This window comes from Meriones unguiculatus, chromosome 8 (assembly GCF_030254825.1).
Source record: "Meriones unguiculatus strain TT.TT164.6M chromosome 8, Bangor_MerUng_6.1, whole genome shotgun sequence".
In the NCBI taxonomy this organism is placed as follows: Eukaryota; Metazoa; Chordata; class Mammalia; order Rodentia; family Muridae; genus Meriones; species Meriones unguiculatus.
The window spans coordinates 98,339,016-98,359,322 of NC_083356.1; the positions used below are offsets into that span (position 1 = coordinate 98,339,016).

At 41.6% G+C, this 20,307-nt stretch overlaps 1 protein-coding gene across 5 annotated transcripts in view; it reads right to left on the reverse strand.

The window, feature by feature from the left end:
• Window positions 1–4,087: 4,087 nt before the first annotated feature.
• The window catches only part of Acvr1 (activin A receptor type 1), a 124,330-nt gene continuing 108,110 nt past the window's right edge, over window positions 4,088–20,307 (reverse strand). For all 5 annotated transcript variants that reach the window (XM_060390198.1, XM_021638751.2, XM_021638758.2 and 2 more), the window contains 2 exons: window positions 6,077–6,207; window positions 4,088–5,341 (listed from right to left, as the gene is read on the reverse strand). In XM_060390198.1, the coding sequence (XP_060246181.1) occupies window positions 5,207–5,341; window positions 6,077–6,207 (266 nt within the window). In that variant the 3' untranslated portion in view covers window positions 4,088–5,206. The remainder of the gene's footprint in view (window positions 5,342–6,076; window positions 6,208–20,307) is intronic.

Consider the following 20,307-nt stretch of genomic DNA (forward strand, 5'->3'; position numbering starts at 1 on the left):
TGGTTAGCTGGACGTGGCAGCTAGTCATTGGGAAAAGGCCAAAAGTGCATCAAAGTTCACATGTAGGAAGTGAAGCACCCCGACAAGGCAGAAGAACAAAGACAGGAGGGTGGGGTTGCTACAGTGTGCTAACATTCAAGATAGCACCAGAGAGAACAGTCACCTGAGGCCCCTGCAAGGGTCAGGCCTTTTGAGCAACAGGCCCCGGCTTCTTGATAGTATATCTACAAAGTGAGAGACACAAGAAGGTAGCTCCTGTAAATACTAAAACTGCAGCCTGGTCCAAGAAACAGTGGGTTTTTTGGAAAGAATTGCCGCTATGAAGTAGGGCTGGGGGCTGCTGGCAGAACAGGAGAAAGAGTTAAAGTCCCAGCTCTCTCCTGCCCTACAAGCTTCCTCTACCTGCCTCTCATGGCATAGCTAAGCAGGTGGACACATAGCATATAAAAGGGGTGATCAACAGTGTCCCCTGATCAGGGGCATTGCCCAGGGAAGATAATATGACACCCCACCCGAGTTTTCTTACAGATCTTGTGAAATAAAATACTTCCCCAGGGCTGGTGAGATAGCTCTCAGCAGCTGGATGTGTTTGCCCACCAAACTCAGTCTGACAAGCTGAGTTTGAGTTGATACCCAGGACTACCATGGAAAGAGAGAACTGACTCCTCCAGTAGGTTGTCAGACCTCCACATGCACACATGACAATCCATCACAGGAGATGATGGATACATACATATATACTCGCACAGATTTGACATTACCCCAGGGGGCCCATTTTCAAGCACGGAGAAAGACAAATGTGTCTTCATGCCAGAGCTTTGCAGCTAGGGAATGTGGCCCAATGACAGTGAGTGGAGAAGTCATTTTGAGGACTGATGTATGACCGGAGGGTCAACCCTGAACTTAGACTTAAGCATTCCATCCTGGGCAAACAGCAGGCCTCTCAGCACCTCAACTTCCTGCTAAGGATACCAAGGTGAATCAGACTGACCTGCTTTCCCAGAGGGCTCTTAGGTTTCTTCTTACCTTATGCAGTACCCAAATAAAAATCACAGGCTAGAGAGATGGCTAAGAGCACTGTCTTCCAGACAATGGAATTTAAGTCCCTGTACCCACATGGTGACTTATAACTCTGGAAACTCCACTCACAGAAAATCTGATGCCCTCTGCTGTTGTCCACAGGCACTGCACACACATGTTAATAGACATACAAGCAGACACAACACCCACACAGAAAAAAAATGTTTTAATCTGAAAAAGGAAAAAAGTTTTTCTTCCAAATCTTCAGGTTAAAATTTAAAATCAGTGGTCAATGACAGAGCTCAGAAAGTAAAGATGCTTGCCTAAGACTGATGACTGGCATTCCATCTCTGCGACCCACATGGCAGGAGACAAGTGATTTTCGCAAATTGTCTTCTGACCTGAATGTATGCCCTACTATGACACATTGACATCCCAACACAAACAGAAAGATAACAGATGATAGATGCAGAGCTGGCCTGCAGCAAGAGTGAGTTTGAGGCGGGTCCAAACCTCAAAAATCTTGCCTTGAGACTGTCAGGACTAGGATAGTTCCCTCCTTGTTCTGGGCCTGCATGTCCCTGCAAATGTAGCCTTACTGCTCTTCCCACCTCTGCCACCCTTGAGGTGTTTGTGTAGCCTGGTGGTCAGGTTACAGTTAAACTTCATCTCTCCTTATAAGGTCATGTCAGGCAAGCACGTAGAATTCTCCTTCATGCAAATAAGTTATTACTGGGACATTGGCCCCAGCCAATGATGTACACTGAACCCTGAAAGTCTCTATCCACTCCCCAAAGACTTAAATAACTTTCCCCTCAATGAAACAGCTGTCTCACTGAAACCTGTCTCTAGTAAGTCTGTTTCTTATGTGCTCACCATCACCTGAGGTTCCCTCACTCCTGGCCATTTGGCCCTGCTTCCTCCCCTCAGGATCCACAGGCCAGCCCATGCACTGGATGAGTGGGGGAGAGGAAGCCTGAGCTAGAGATAGAGATAGAGAAATAGATAGATGATAGAAGATAGATGATAGACAGACATAGATGATAGATTATAGATAGATGACAGATAGATGATATATAGTAGATGATAGATAGATAGATAGATAGATAGATAGATAGATAGATAGATAGATAGACAGAGACAGATTGATAGATAGATGGATGGATAGATAGGTAGAAAGATAGATAGATAGATAGATAGATAGATAGATAGATAGATAGATAGATAGATAAGATAGATATGACCAACAGGGATAATTTTAAAAACATTTTAAAGAGAAAATTCAAAATCATGAAGAGGTTAATCAGATGGGATAAAATTACTTCTAAGTTAGCCATTCTAAGACCCACATATAACATACTGGTCTACAAAACTAGATCAGAAAAAGCCAGGCTCAGTGGGTGGGTATCAAATGAGATCACAGTTGATCATCCAAGTCAAGACTGCAATGTAAGTGATCTACACACATAGCTCTCATGGAACAGGTCCAAACTGAGACATTTTCAGCTCCAGGAGAATGGCAAGAGCTATTTAAACCATCATTTATTCATCTTCTCCTTTTAGTTTCCTTGTTTTCCTGAAATGTGTGTACAACACACCCACCACTGAAATCATAAGAACTGGTCAAGACACGGAACAAACAGAACACATAGGAATAAACACTGAACAGCCCTGTCAATAGATTGATAGCATCTATTGACTGGACCCCTTACCCAGTGACCCCACTTCTTCCCACACACGTGCAGTACGGTTCTACTTGTAATGTATTCTATAACAACTGAATATGCTGTTAATGGTCAGGTGAGCACACGATGGCTAAGAAATAAGATGTGAGCAGGAGGGAGCCTTCTTAGAGCTGACACGTTCTGCTGCTCAGTAGGGTTCTGTTTCCACGAACGCCAGCAATTCATGCACATTTATTAAAATTCATCAAACTACTTACTTTTAACATAGTCAAAATCTTAATAAAAATAAGTAACTCTGCTTAACTTCTGAGTATTCAGGAAAAAGAATTGAAAACAAAAAGTCAAACAGATAGATGTCTACTAGCATTCAGAGCAGCGTTCTTTTAGCCATTCAATACCCAAAACTTGGGAGGGTCCATCAATAGATGCACAGATAAACAAGGAGTTGTATATACGCACATAGGATATTATTCAGCATGAAAAAAAGGAAGTTCAGACATCTGCCATGACATGGATAAAACTTGAATTCACTGTGCTAAGTGAGTCAGCTTTCTCTAAAGAACAAATACTGCATGATCCCATTTCCATGAAGAACTTGACGTGGTCAGACTCATACAGGAAGGCAAATGATGATACCAGGCTGGTGTGTATATGTGTGTGTGTGTGTGTGTGTGTGTGTGTGTGTGTGTGTGTGTGTGTTGGGGGAGGGGAGGGTGAGTTGGCATTTAATCCGTACAGCATTTGGTTTTGTAAGATGAGGAGAGTTCCGTGAACGAACTCCAGAAATGATTGCACAACTGTAGATGTATTTAATATGCCTGAATCGCATATGCTACATTTATTAAGATAGTAAATTTTATGCAGTATGGAACTTGAATTACGATGCCCATTTTCAACCAAAACAAGGTGAATGTAATTCTACCATATGCCAAGGATATGAATGCTAACGGAGTTATTAACCACCTGCAGAGGACCTCCTGGAGTCCCCACCCCCTTTTTAATTGCCAAATCCTACCTTCTAAAGGCTGTTGTAGACCAGAAGGAAAAAGTGAAGGGCAGATTCCCAAGAGCTGTGGTGTGGAAGCCTCTATGCTCACTGGGGCCCTGCCTTACAGCCTTCTGCCTTTTCAGAGTCACAGCCTCTGGTGAGACAGACAGGCAGAGAGGTCTGTACATACAAGATGAGGGAAGCTGAGGAAAAGAATCTTAGCATAAAAGAATGGGGGTAGGGTGGTAATCTCAAATTTAAATTGTGAGCCAGCCTCTTAGGCCTCTCCCCTTGAAAAGCAAATAAATTTTCAAATTAGCTCTATGACTCTACCACACCCAAAATGAAGCATGTTAGATCACACAAATTTTTTTATACATTAAAAAAATCACCATTTGACTTGAAAACAGTTTATTTAATTTATACAAATAACTACTAAATACAAAAAGTAGATTAAAACAAAATAGTTATTTTTTTTTTCTGGCAGAGTTTAAATGCACGTAATGGATAATTCCGAAGAAGATGCATTTTCCCCACCCCCCACAGCGTTTGGGACTAAAATTCTACTGAAATCTTTGCTTCTAAATCAGTAATATATTGGGTGGTGTCGCATGGGTAATGACTAAATACGTTTTGCATACGAACTGAAAAGAAGGTTACAGTCTACACACATAAAAAATGTGAAGCGCTTAAAATGTGAATTTAACTGATAATAAAAGAAAATGTCCATTTCAGAGTCTGGTGTTAAAAACATTTCGGTAATAAAATCATAAGACCACATAAAAATAAGCTTTAACGTATGCACAAGGCGGTTTTGTAAAGAAAACCGCTAAGTGCGCCAGTAATAAATAATTTGCAAAGTTGTGTCTAAACAATTCCTAATGTTCGCATCGTTGTAAACATCAGCACGTGTGTAAAATGCAGCAAAGTCCGACATTACATTTTTTTTTTGTTGTTGTTGTTCTGCCAAATTGAATTCCTATTATCCAAAGACAGGCCAGTGGAGTACGCAGCCAATGTTTTGGCAAGTTGGGTCTTTAAAATTAAGGGTAACCGTGCAAGTAAGGAATGCACAGAATTCCTAGTGCAACAAAGAAGAGTAGTGCAGCCAATATTGCTGATTAAGAAATCACCACCTCCTTGAGCTTCCCGTGGGGAGTGTCTAGGAGACCCGTGAAAGATATGCAAAAAGCCACTGTCTTAATGCCCAGATCTCTTGCAGGATCTCTCTTGAGTTCTTCCGGTTCCCTCCCCTTGCAACCATGTCTGCCCACCATTCGTCACTGCGGTGTGAACAGGTCGCCGAGCGTGTGGGTCACAGTCTTTGAGAGAGGTTTGGGTGGTTTGGGTGTCTCCCCGGAACATGGCTTGGGGAGAGACGCCTGCTTCTGTTGAAGCAGCCACTTCGGGAGGGAGACAGATGGATTCTGTTCCGACAACTGGTCAGGCCAGCGTTAGGTCCCAGCTGGACAATGGCCGTGTCGACTCTTCCTTCTTGACACCGGTGAGAATGTCAACAGTCAGTTTTTAATTTGTCTAGGGAATTATCGATTTTGGTCAAAGTCTTTTTGATCCGCAGTGCTGTGAGCCTTGCAGATGGGTTCTGATACCAGCATTCTTTCATCAGTTTTGCCAGAGATGTTAATGTCTGAGGAGAGAAAAGGAACATCACATAAACTGGCTTTTTGGTGGTCCTGGAGCTGGGGCAGATGCTGCACTAATTGTTTTGAAGAACGTTGCAGGTATTGAGATATTAGCTGTGCTACAGCCATCCTCTCTAAGAAAGCACTCAAGGCCTTAACCACTAATAGGAAAGCCATGAACTTCCTTTCAAATCTTAGTACTACTAGCTTAATTTATCAGACAAGTGCCATAGGCCAAGTTAAACCCCTTGGGCTTTCTGGCTGTTAAAAGTAATGTTACAAGCCCACAGACACTAGTGAAATTTGCAAACTCTATCACTTCTTGGGGTCTTTGATGTGCTGCTACTTATGACCAACAATTCAGGCTCCTCAGCATTGTGCAGCCTGCTCTTAGACTCTCTCGGTGAACAGCGACAGTCAAAAGTTAATCGCCATCACCCTAAGCCTCTTGGTTTCGACATGCCAGTGAAGCTTTAGGGCAATGGTAATGAGTTATCTCCTTCTTGACACCGGTCACACACAGACACTCATGTCAACAACATGTACCAACTAGGCTTCTTCGAGAATTACACCATTTTCCAAACCTATGCAGTTAGGCTCTAGGACCCTACGTGCAACTGTAAAGGAGAAAAATTGATGCCTGGTGCACACCATGCAGACACTAAGCGCCAGGAAGAACTTGCGAGGAAGCTACCAAATGCTGGGGTGAACTCTTAATGCTAATAACCTGGCATCCTTACCGGGTCTGAGAACCATCTGTTGGGTATGTTTGGCCTCTGTTGATCCACACAGACAACTTTCCTCATATCTTCAAAACTTGGGTCATTAGGAACAACATCATAGAATGGAGGCTTGTAATCTTCCACTATACCTGTGTACAACAAGATGAGAATTAGCTGGGTTAGCAGGAGAGTGTAGCAACCCCGGGGGTTTCCCTGCTCTTTGTCGTGGGTTATCATGTGACAGGATAAAGTGCCAGCCACCTCTCTCCTACATCAAGACAGCTTTGGAAGCTACAGGCAGGCCCTAAAATAAGTTGAGAGCAAGGCAATAAATACATACCCTGCAGGAAATAGGCCCTGTGGGAGAAGATGACATAAAATCCTGTCATGCAATCATAAGTACTAAACAAACCACTCCAGCAGTGTGTATAAAGAGCTCACAGCCATCTCTAGATTCAGTTCCAGGGGATCCCACACCCTCTTCTGACCTCCATCGGCAGCAGGGACACATATGCAGGCAAAGTACTCATATGCATAAAATAAATACATCTTTTTTAAAAATTACCTGCAAACATCTAGAGGTAAACAAGGAAATCAAGACCATCACCCAAGTCACTTTTTGTTATGAAATTATTTTGTCCAAAAAACGCATTGCTTTGAAATGATCCTTTTCTATTAAGGGCATGCAAATAATGTAATCCGAGGTCCTCATTTCCCCCGTCACTCACTGCACACACAAGGCATGTCCTCACCTACTACATGCAAACATCTGTTTGATAGCTCCTGAAGTTATTATCAGTACCTGTCTTTTAACAAAGATGAGGAATCCCAAAAATCAATTTAAAACCCTGCCATGTGGAACTAGCAGAGAGACCTGTCCTCTTACAGAGAGAAAACCAGTAAAATTATTACTTAGCTTCCTTCATCAACAATGCGGTCAGTGACTAACTCAGCTGCCAGCCCTCTTCCTTCTTGCATGTAACTTATTTCTATTCCTAGATACAGAAGGGGCTCTTGTAGAGGACAGAAGGAGGCTGTGAGTAAAAGGTATAATTAAGCTTTTCCACTCTTGCGGGCCCCCTAAAAAAGCTTCAATCCCCTTTTCATTTGTCACAGAGATTAGCGAGAATCCATTTGCACCAATTTCACATAAATACAAACCACTTATGCAGGATCTCAGGGATGAGGAGCATCTGTTCTAGAAATACTAGAGTTTCGAGGCCTCATAAACTCAGCAGTTTATTTTTAAAATGGAAAGTAGTCTAAAGCGTATCTTAAAAATTCTAGCTGACACTTTGTCAGTTCTATGTAACACAGCCACACTGTATCACTGCAACTGAGACATGGATCCCGATTTTCTGAGCAAATATCAATAGCTCTTAATGGGCATACACCACTGGGCATAAACCAGGAGGTAGCTACACCATCTCAGAATCTTAGCTGCAGCTCTTGGAAGGATCCCTGGACACATTCCAACAAAAATGGCTTCTTTCACCTTTCAATACTTGGAGAAGCCACCCCAAACACAAATGCTTATCAAGCTAAAAATGTATGTAGGGCCACATACATTCACAGGAAACAGAAAGCAAGGTGCCATTCACCATCTCTCCATTTTCCAACGGAGATACACTTCATAGCCTGGATTAGGTCTTTAAGATGTAGCATTAACCATGAAGCTGGATTTTTCAGTAAACCCTTAGATACACACACACACACACACACACACACAGAGAGAGAGAGAGAGAGAGAGAGAGAGAGAGAGAGAGAGAGAGAGAGACCACAGGTGAATATTGAAAAGACAAGATCTAGCAAGCCCAACAACGCACATCGCTATACAAAACCTTGATCCATCGTGTTTCTATTTCTCACATTTTGACCTTATTAAATGTTGCCATGTGTTAACAAAGGAATGGAGGTTCTCAAGCAAAAAGCATTTAATTCACTGTACATGGATCACTAAGTCATGCTTCTCTTTCTTCAACCATTGGCTCCAACTCACTGTTTCCATCTGACTCTGGCTAAGCCCCTCTGAAAATGAATTAATTAAAATAACACCCTGGGATTCAACTACAACATTCTTTTGGAGGAAATTCACTTTGGTGAAGGAAAGCCATTTTTTTCTATTGGCCCAAAGTACCTTGTATCTATTTCAAGTAGACTGTCAAGTTAAATGCTGAGGAAAATCACCTTCTAGAAGACAGCACAAGTATCTCTCCTTTTGCATTAGATAATACAAACCTTGTACAAAAGTACTTCAAAACTGTTGTTTGTTTGTGTATTTGTGTGCCTTTGTAGGTGTTAGGGAAGGGATATTTGTATCAGGGGGCATATTTGTACTGATCTAGAAGTCAACGCCAGGTAACATTATTTAGATGCCATCTACCTTTTTGTTTTGTTTTCATGTTGCTTTGTTTTGTTTGAGACAGGGTCTCTCACTGGTCAAGTTGACCAGGTTGGCTGAATAGCAGGCTCCAGAGATCTTCCTGACTTTGCCTCCCCAGCATTGGGATTACAAGTCTGTGTCATCATGCCCAGCCTTTCTCCATACTTTCCTGGGATTCAAGTCACATCCGCCTGTAAGCACCGAGCTGTCTCCCCAACTCCATCAATACTTTTCCACCCCACTATTTACTCTTACTTGGAATGGAGAAATTCTCTGAAGTTTATGTGTTAGCTCTCAAATTGATTCAATAGTTATTTGATCCCCTAAACTGTAAGTAATGGAAGTTTTGGTTTCTTTGTATGCTATGTAAATATGTTTTTGTTTTAATCCTAAGAGTGGGATTTTGGTTGAGCTACAGTTTGTGCACACCTGTTAACTGTTAACCTGTAAGGCATGGCCTTTGCCAGTGGTAACAGCCTTCCATGTGCCGCATGGAGAGGGGTATTGTCTAGGACGCAGTATAAATACGAGAATGAGAAGGGATGGCATTTCAGTGTTAGCATGTGGCTTGTGGCAGTCTGGAGAGACTAGAGACCAGAGACCAGAGATGGTGTGGCCGTTTGGAGCAGACAGAGGGAGAGAAATGCTTTGGGGCGCAGAACTGTGGAGGAGACTGCTTGCTGTGTCTGCAGTTGACAGAGACTGGTATAGAACTCTAAAAGAACCACTTGATCCTAACTAGCTGGGAGAAGTAAAGGGGTCTGGCCCCCTCTCCCCACTAACCTTTTCTCTCTCCTACTTAAGGTTGGGGGGGTGGAAGGGAGGTAGAGGCCTCAACACCCCAAATAGAGTTAAAAAAATTAAAAAAAAAAAAACACTACTGTTGTCTTTCCGCTACAGATGGCATTCCACTACACCTGTGCATTAGAGGTTGAGCCCAGCAGTAGAAACACAGAAATGAAAAAGATGCAATGCTGATGATAAACAACAAAAATAAAATGAAAGAGAACTGAAAGGAGAATTATCAGCTGATCTTGGAGATAAGAGCAATGGGATAGAGCTTGGAGAAAGAGACCCTGTAGTTTCCTAAGGAGTTTCTAGAGATTCGGTGTGTGGAAGCCAAGAAGAAGTTGTAGAAGCTGCAGGGCTCGGGGCATGGCAGGGGGCTGAAAATGAGTAATTGCGAAGGCAGGCCAGTCGGAGGCTAGGGAAAGAAAAACTGTCAGAGAGGGTATCTCCAAGTCAAAGGAGCTTATGGATCAAGGAGAAGCAACATAAGAGCCTCCCACACTGGAAAGATGAGGAGTCCCTGTTGAGCAGATCTGGCATACGCGGTAGAAAGTAGGGGGAAGGGGCATGGGCTGTGATTCCAAGGTGTTCAAAGACTTATGCTGCCGGTTACAGAGTGACTGACTTATACCTGTTACTCAGCTTCTGCCTGAATGTGACACGCCGTTTGGCTAAGCAAGAAAAGTGAACTGTAAGTCCTCCAGAGGTAACACTGGAGCATCATGAGCCAGCAGAGAGGATACTAAGAACTGGGGAAAACAACTAAAGATACATGTCTTTAATCCCAGCACTCTGGAGTCAGAGGCAGGCCAATCCTTAGGGCTACATAGAGAGACTTTGTCTCAAAACAGGCAATAAGAACAGATATACAGAATACTTCAAGTGCCAAGTGAATGGTACAGACAGCAAATGATAAGAGGAATTCAGAGAAGAGATGACATTAGGCAACGGTCAGGGAGAGAACAGGCAGTCCAGGCCTTCCTGTTGAGGCTGCTGATGATTCAGAGGGACATAAGAAAGAAAGAAAAGAGCTTGTTCACAACTTCTTCCCCCACAGCTTTGGACATGTGTGATTAATTTATATAATTGGTGTTCCTGTGTTGTCACCCCATCCCTCGGGGTGCATATTTCTAATGGAAAGTTTCTGTTCTTTGGGGCAAATCTAGCTTTCCCAACACCCTTAACTTATAATATGCTGCATGACTCTGAGCAAGGCTCTCAGCTAATCATGCCATAGTTTTCCAAATCTTTAAAATATACATCACAGAGTTCATGTGCAAACCATCCACAATGCCTACCACACACACTCTCTCTAGAAAGTACTGAGTACCCCTGGGTCTAGAAACAAGAGCTCCCTGGATATTCCTTGGAGCACACTTCCACAAAGGTTAGTTCACATAGTCAGGGCCCAGGTCCATCAGGGCTACCAAAATGAGAAGGAAGGAAGGAAGGAAGGAAGGAAGGAAGGAAGGAAGGAAGGAAGGAGGAGGAGGAGGAGGAGGAGGAGGAGGAGGGAGGGAGGGAGGGAGGGAGGGAGGGAGGGAGGGAGGGAGGGAGGGAGGGAGGGAGGGAAGAAGGGGAGAAGGGGAGGAGAGGAGAGGGGAGGGGAAAGGAGGTAGGGAGAAGGAAGAGAAGAGGGGCTGGAGAAGGGGAAGAGAAAGTAGAGAGGATGGGAGAAGAGGACAGAGGAGGGGAGGACAGAAACGGGGGGGAAGGGACGGGAGGAGAGGATCCAAGAACAAATATGAAGCAAAAAAACTTACATGACACTGGTAGATGTTGCATTTGGATATATAAACAAATCATGAAGAAGTATGTGTATGGATGAATCTTGGTGTGGTGGGGGTTCACAGAAGGATGTTCAGTATTTGTGTTGCTTTAACTATCATGCCTCATAATACAATGTCAAAATAATTTAATATCATCACACACATAAAAGATGACTCATACATGGACAAGGCTTGTCATATACAGAAGGATGTCTCCCAGAAAGCCCTGGCTCTCCCAGTCCTCCCTCACTGCCAAATAAGCAAGGAAGAAGTTTTCAATTCCAAAGCTCTGGGGAAATCTGTCTGTTGTGGTTAAGGGAGTTTGGACCTGAGTACTGGACACAGAGGATCAGGAACCCACAGCCAACAGCTCTGAAAGCATGCAGGGGAAGTACACAGCATGTGCCAAAGGGAGGTCTGTGACAGTTGTGTCATGACCCCATCACCTCCACTGCAACTCACGAGCATATGGAACCATATGCATCCAAGTCCAAACCCAGCCTCATAGAGGAAAGGAGCAAAAGACATCAGCTTATAATGCCGTACAGTTGGGCATGGCTAAAATAATATCTTATGTTGTTGGAGGGGGGTTTTTCTAGAGTAGCTTCATGGCTACCCTAGAAAGAACTGCATGTGAAGAACTGCATGTCCCACACCCAAATCTAGAGAGACAAAAGCCCCAGAGAGCTGGAACGTCCTGGAACTGTGGAGGCCTCTTGAGAAGAAGGGCCATGTTCTGAAAAGGCTGAGACTGTTACAAAGTTGAAGACACAAATATTTGTCTTAGAGGAGAGCCAGAAGGACACCAAACAGACAGCTTCTCGTAAAGTTCTGATGACTCTATCTCATTTCAGCATGAGGCCAACTGATGGTCCTCCCCTGTTTGGTACCTCCAAATCAGGGACATGAAATTCCAGATTGACGGAACAAAAAATAACACTTCCTCCAGCCTCGCCTCCACATTCCTGTCCCCAGTCACTCCCCTAAAGGTTAAAATCAACAACTGAATAAAAACTTTCAAATTACTTTAATGAGTATGAACATTTTCCCGGTGCTGATTCATCCGCTCAAACCTAAGTACTCACTAAGGTAGTGAATTCACATCATGTAGCATGCTGGACAGCCAGCGTTGTCATGGCTCCCATATACGAGCCATTGTGTTTAGGAACGGAAGCACACACGGCTCCTGGCAAACTCAAGGAGTCATTAGAAGAGGTTTCTGAAACTACATGTGCCAAACATACGTTTACTCTAATGAGTGTTTCCTGGTGCCCACCCTGTGAGAGACGCAGCTTGCCCAGCAAGGATGGGTTTTGTTTTGTTTCGGCTTTTCCCCCTGTGATACGATTGTTTTTGGCACATCAGGACATGGACTCCATCACAAAATAATTAAAGTCAGGGAAATAAGAGTGTTCCCTCCCACACACACAGCCTTCCTATAGGCAGGGAAGTGGGGAGACAAATGTATCACAGGGAAGCGGTGAAGAGGTAGACAGTGGGGTCGGGAGGGCCAAAGATCTGGAAGCTCCTGAAAACCTACTTCCAGTGAAAGGGAACCAACACATGGCAGCCAGAATACTCCTTACACATCAGGCAAACTTAGGTGATCTCACCTCACCACCACCTTTTCAGCTTGGCACTATCAGTATTTTTCCAATGGTAAAACAGATCTAAATAATAGCATCATAGAATATAATAAGAGCCTAGGATATTTTTTTTATATTCTTCTCCTGCCGCAGTGGAGATACAGAGCTCTGGGGACTCACCCACATCAGCTTCTGAGTACCAGGCCTAAGAACCCTCGTTCCAGGCATCGGAAAACAGGAACGCACAACAGGGAACCATGAAGCCACCAAATGCCACAGAGACACACAGCTTTGCCCTCTTGACCACAGGCACTTGCTGGCTTAGTCTCATCTGTTGTCCTAGGATGCCTCTAGTTAAAATGTGCATATTCAAAACCTTCACATCACATCCTCCAACTCAGAACCGTTAAATCAGAATTCTGGGGCTATATCCTAGCAGGGTCTCAGCAAGAGCTGCTGCTGATTCTGATACCTACTCCAGTTTTAATTACTTCTCTAAGCAACCCCCACTTTTAATTCCTAAAGAAACTCACGCAGAAAAGGTGTGAAAACCCTGTTCTTTCCTAATAATTACAAACTCTGTGTCAATGCAACAGTACCAGTAAATTCCAAAAGAATCCTACTGAGAAATTCTTGACCGTGAAAATGGACTGGAGTCTCATTTCCTGTACAGAAACAGCATGAAGTTTATTACTAGTAGGAAATAAATGTAAAATTCTAATAAAGTACAAAATATGACATATTTTTATGATCATGGTTCACTTGAGGATAGAACTATCTGGCCATCAATTTTTATAATAGACTCAGAAACTCAAAGGATATATAATTATAATAACCTCCTTATTATGAGATGTTCATATATTTAAATGAGGTACATATTACACACAATAACTTCAAAAATATATATTATTTTAACGACAGTTCCTAAAGGTGGTAAGAAAGTGAAGTAGGTACACCGCACCCTAGGGGGAGGGAAATACTGTAAATTAGGACAACCCTTATGGAAAGCAATTTGGTACTGTGTGCCAAGCCAGAAAAACATCCATATTCTGACCTATTAAGTCTACTTCTTTTAAGATGAGTAATTAAATTCCCCAAGTGAAAAGTTACATGCACAAAAAAATGTCTACTACGGGCCTCAAATGTGAGACACAGGACGCCTAAGAATCTCGGCATGGCTACATTAGTAAGGTATCATGTGATCATTTAAAAGAAAGCAGAGATTAACAGTAAGAGTTACATACAAGAGATGACACCAGCTCAGTTCAAACAGAGCACTCATGGGGAAGGGAAGGGGGGACATTAATGTATGGATGCAGGGGTGAAGGTAAGAAGGCAGCATTTCTCCTGCTTTTCTTTCTTCTCACTTTTCCTGTCTGGGGCTAGTGGCAGTTAAGATAAAACAGGGTTGACCGTGAAAATGGACTGGAGTCTCATTTCCTGTACAGAAACAGCATGAACAGTTTCAAGTCAGAGTTTAAACGAACTAATTTGTAGGGCTCTTGTTTGTCTGTCTGTTTGTTTGTTTTTGGTGTGTGTGTGTGTGTGTGTGTGTGTGTGTGTGTTGTATGTGTATGTGAATATCCATGGAAAATGAGGGATGAGAGAGAAAGAACAAGATCAAGTTAGTCACTGTCAGAAAGTAAGACATTAAAATGAGAGACAAGATCCCCTTATATTCCCTTAAAAAAAAATCAAACCACATCATAGAACAGAAGCTCAACCCACAGCATCTTAGGAAATAGCTAGACGCCTAAACCATGATGCAAAAAAGAGACCAATAAATCACAAAAACAACCAAAACATTCCCCCATCCACAGTTGTTGGTTTTCTTTTCTTCTTTTTTTTTTTTTTTCCAAAAATAACCTTAATCACAGGATCTAGCAAGCAAACTAACATTTGTTTGGCTGAATTTTAAGCAGATGACTCTAACTTCAAACTGACTACTATTAATCACAGCTGATCTTTCAAGCCATTTGGGTTGATGCCTGTGACGCTGACATGGGGCACATCTGTGACACATTCTTACGAAGCCCACACCACACGTTCCTGCCGGGCAGCCTGCTTGGTTCTCGGCCGCACCCCCAAAGCTGGAAACGAGCTACTGTGCTTGTCTATGGACACCAGCTTCCTCATTGTTTGGGAAAGTTGCCCCATCATACTGCTTGTGCTGGCACCAACCTTTTAAATACTCTTGTCAAGACAGATGAAGCAGGTCCCCTGAGCTCCATCTTCCAGGCTGCTGCTCTGCTTGCCTTCCTATGGAGGCCTGCTGGCTTCAGAAACATCCAGAACAGACCCCTCCCCTCCCCCAAATTCCCTGCCTGCCATGTCCCTGTGGGGCACAACCAGCAGCCATGAGCTATCCCCTGAGCTCCATTATCCTGGCCACATATCTCCCTGGATTCCCAAAGAGACCTGCTGGGCCCAGGTACATCCAGGAGTCCTGAAGGCACCAGGAACATCCAGATGGCTAAAGAACAACATAAAAACACAATCCATAAGAGCCAGGGCACAACCAGAGCCCAGCTATCCCACTACTGCAAGCCCTAGATGTCCTTACACAGCAGGAGCACAAGAAGATGACCTTAAATCCAATCTTACATGGACGATAGAAGCCTTTAAAGATGAAATGAATAAATCCCTTACAGATATACAGAAACATAGAATGAAATAGGTAAAGAAAATGAATAAAACAGTTTAAGAACAGAAAATGGAAATAGAAGCAAAAAAGAAAACACAAACTGACAAGAATACTGGAGATGGAAAAACCTAATGAAGAAAACAGGATCTATAGATGCGAGCATCACTAAGAAAATTCAAGAGATGGAAAAGAGAATCTTAGGTGAAGAAGCTACAGTAGAATAAATCAATACATCGGTCAAAGAAAATACCAAATCTAAAAAGTTCCTGACACAAAACATCCAAGAAATATGGCACACAAGGGAAAGACCAAACCAAAGAATGATAGGAATAGAAGAAGAAGAGTCCCAGCTCCAATGCCTGGAAAATATTTTTAACAAAATCACAAAAGAAAATTTCCCCAACCTAAAGAAAGAGAGGCCTATAACCATACAAGAAGCTTACAGAACACCATTAGATTGGACCAGAAAAGAAAATCTCCCTGCCTCCAAATAATCAACACACTAAATGTACAGAACAAAGAAAGGGTAAAAAAGCAAGGGTAAAAGGCTGAAATACATATAAATTTAGACCTAGCAGAATTATACTTGACTTCCAAAAAGAGACTCTAAAAGCCAGAAGAGCCTGAGAAAATGTCTTATAGACTCAAAGTGACCACAGATGTAGGCCCAGATTACTATACCTACCAAAACTTTCAATCACCTTAAATGGAGAATAAAAAATATTCCACAACAAAACCAAATATAAACAATAACTATCCACAAATCTAGTCCCACAGAATATACCAGAAGAAAATTCCAACCCATGGAGGTTAACTACACCCCCCCCAAAAAAAAACCCTCACAGGAAATAAATAACACCAGCAAAAAGAAAAGAAGTACATGCACACACACACATACATACATACACACACTACCACCAACACCAAAATAACAGGAATTAACAATCATTGGTCCTTAAAATCGCTCAACATCTGAAACCTGATATCCTATCAGGGTACTAGGGAAAGGGTATAGGGGAAGAAGAGAGAGGGTCGGTGGCACTGAGAGGAGGCAAGGGAGGGGGCTACAGCAGGGATGCTACATGAATAAATTATAATAAATAAATATATAAACAAAATTCAATTTAAAAAATCTTTTAAGATCACTCAACATCAATGGATTCAATTCCCCCCCCCCAAAAAGACACAAATTAAAATAATGGATATGAAAAGAGGATCCATCATTCTGCTGTATACAAGAAACACACCTCAGTGACAAAGACAGGCATTACTTCAGAGTAAAGGGCAGGAAAAAAGGTTTTCCAAGCAAACAGACCCAAGAAACAAGCTGGAGTAGCCATTCTAATATCTAATAAAATAGACTTTCAACCAAAATTAATCAAGAGATGGGGAAGGACACTTCATACTCATCAAAGGAAAAATCCACCAAGATGATGTCTCAATTCTGAATATCTATGCCCCAAGCAAAAGGGTACCCACATTCTTAAAAGAAACATTACTAATGCTTAAATCACACATCAAACCCCACATTTTAATAGTGGGAGACTTCAACACCACACTCTTACCAATGGACAGATCATTGAGACAGAAACTGAAGAGAGAAATAATGAACCTGACATGTTATGAATCAAATGGACCTAACAGACATCTACAGAACATTTCACCCAAACACAAATGAATATATCTTCTTCTCAGCACCTCATAAAATCTTCTCCAAGACCAACAAAGCCAAGATATCTGGGCCTAGGGGGCCCTGCAGAGATTGATGCACCAATCAAGGACATGGAGAGGACCTAGACTTCCTACTCAGATGTAGCCCATACGCAGCTCAGTCTCCATGTACATTCCCTAATGAGGGCAGCAGGGGTCATCTCTGACACAAACTCTGCTCATTGCCTGATCTTTGATCACTTCACCCAAGTGACCCAAGGTCACCTGGCAAGGGTGACCTTGCCAGGCCATAGAGGCAGAGAATCCTGGAAGTCCTGATGAGACTTGATAGGCTTGAATCAGAAGGTAGGGGAGGAAGACTCTCCCTTTTAGCAGACTAATGGAGGAGGATTGTGGGGGAGATGGAGGGTGGGGGAGACTGGGAGGAGGCAAGGGAGCAAGCTATAATCAGGATATAAAGTGAATAGATTATGAAAAATTAAAATTAAAAAATTTTCTCCAAAATTGACCATATACTCTGTCACAAAGCAAGCCTCAACAGATACACAAAAATTTAAATAATCCCTTGTATCTTATCAGACCACCATGAAGCTGGACTTCAACAACAACAGAAATAACAAAAAGCCTACAAATGCATGGAAACTGAACAGATCTCTACTCAATGACCATTGGGTCAAGAAAGAAATAAAGAAATAAATTGAGGACTTTCTAGAATTCAATGAAAATAAAGGCACAACATACCCATACCTATGGGACACAATGAAAGCAGTGTTAAGAGGAAAGAGCATAGCACTAAGTGCCTTCATCAAGAAATTTGAAGATCTCATAGTAGGAACTTAACAGCACATCTGAAAGCTCTAGGAAAAAAAGAAGTAAACACACAAGAGAATAGATGGCAGGAAATAATCAAACCCAGGGCTGAAATCAACAAATTAGAAACAAAGAGAACAGCACAAATAATCAACTAAACTGAAAGCTGGTTCTTTGAGAAAAATCAACAGGATAGATGAATCCTCAGCCAACTAACTAAAAGGCAAAGAGAGAATATCAAAATTAATGAAAGCAGAGATGAACAGGGGGACATCACAACAGACACTAGGGAAATCCAAAGGATCATTAGGTCTTACTTCAAAAACCTGTACTTCACAGATTTTGAAAAATGTAAATGAAATGAATGATTTTTTGAGAATCCTATCCAACTTTCATAGAAGAGCTAATACCAGCATTCCTTAAGCCATTTCACAAAATAGAAACAAAAAGGAGAATGCCAAACTCATTCTATGAGACCACAGTCACCTTGATACATAAACCACAAAAAGACTCAACAAAGAGAATTTCAGACCAATTTCCCTGAGGAACATTGATGCAAAAATACTCAATAAAATGCTCACAAAACAAATCTAAAAACACATGAAAAATATCACCCACCATGGTTAAGTAGGCTTTATCCCAGGGATGCAGGGGTGGTTCAACATAGGAAAATCCATCAATATAATCCACCATATAAACAAACTGAAAATTTAAAAAAATTACATGATCATCTGATTAGATGCTGAAAAAGTCTTTGACAAAAATCTAACACCCCTTTATGTTAAAAATCTTGGAGAGATCAGGGATACAGGCACACACCTAAACACAATAAAGGTAATAATATACAGCAAGTCTATAGCCAATATCAAATTAATGGAGAGAGACAGAAATCAATTCTACTGAAATCATGGGCAAGACAAGGCTGTCCACTGTCTCCATATCTATTCAATATAGTACCTGAAGTTCTAGCAAAAGCTGTAAGACAACTAAAGGAGATTAGGGGGATACAAAATTGGGAAGCCAAGTATCACTATTTGCAGATAATCTAATAGTAGACATAAGTGACCCTAAAAGTTCTACCAGAGTACTCCTACTGATAAACACCTTCATCAAAGTGGCATGTTACAAAACTAAATATAAATACATAAATAAATAAATAAAATAAGTATCCCTCCTGGACCTAAACAATAAATGTGCTGAGAAAGAAATTAGAGAAAAGGTATCACAAATAGCCACAAATAATATAAAATATCTTTGGGTAACTTGCTTGCTTCTAAGCAAGCAAGTGAAAGACCTCTATGACAAGAATTTCAAGTCTTTGAAGAAAGAAAACGAAGAATATATTAAAAGATAGAAAGATCTCCCATGTTCATGTATCAGCAGGATTAACATACTAAAAATGGCCATCTTACCAAAAGCTATCTAGAGATTCAACACAATTCTCATCAAAATTCCAACACAATTCTTTACAGGTCTTGAAAGAACAATATTCAACTTCATATGGAAAAACAAAAAACTCAGAATAGCAAAAATTATCCAATACAATAAATGAACTTCTGAAGATATCTCTATCCCTGATTTTAAGCTGTACTACAGAATAATAGTAATAAAAACCTCATGGTGGGGGCTGAGCAAATGGCTCAGTGGTTAAGAGCACTGTCTGCTCTTCCAAAGGACCTTGGTTCGATTCCCAGCATCCACATGAAAGCTTACAACTGTCTGTAACCCCAATTCCAAGGGATGTGACACCTTCACACTAATGCACATAAAAAATAAAATTAAATAAATTATTAAAAAAAAACTCATGGTATTGGCATGGCTTATCAATGAAACTTAATCAAAGACCTAGAAATAAACCCACACACTTACAGACACCTTGACAAAGAAGCCAAAACCACACAATAGAACAAAGATAGCATATTCTGCAAATGTTGCTGGATATCTGCATGCAGAAGAATGCAAACAGATCTATTACACTGCACAAAACTCAAGTCCAAGTGAATTAAAGACCTCAACATAAAACCAGATACACTAAACCTAATAGAAGAGAAAGTGAGGAAGAGCCTTGAATGCATTGGCACAGGAGACAACTTCCTGAACAGAACACCAACAGCTCAGGCACTAAAATCAACAATTAAATAAATAAGATCTCATGAAACTAAAAGGCTTCTGCAAAAAAAGGACACCATCAAAAGGTCAAAAGAGCAGCCTACAGATTGGGAAAAGTTCTTTACCAACCCTACGTCTGGCCAAGGGCTGATATCCAAAATATATTAACAACTCAAGAAATTAAATACCAACAAACCAAATAATCCAATTAAAATGAAATATAGAGCTAAACAGAGAATTCTCAACAGAATAATCTCAAATGGCCAAGAAGCACTTAAAAAAAAAAACTTCAATGTCCTTAGTCATCAGGAAAATGCAAATCAAAACAAATCTGAGATTCCATCTTAGACCTGTCAGAATGGCTAAGATTTTAAAAAAACAAAACAAAACAAAACTCAAGTGACAGCACATGCTGGCGAGAATGTAGAGCAAGGGGAACACTCCTCCATGCAAACTTGTACAACCACTTTGAAAATCAATTTGGTGGT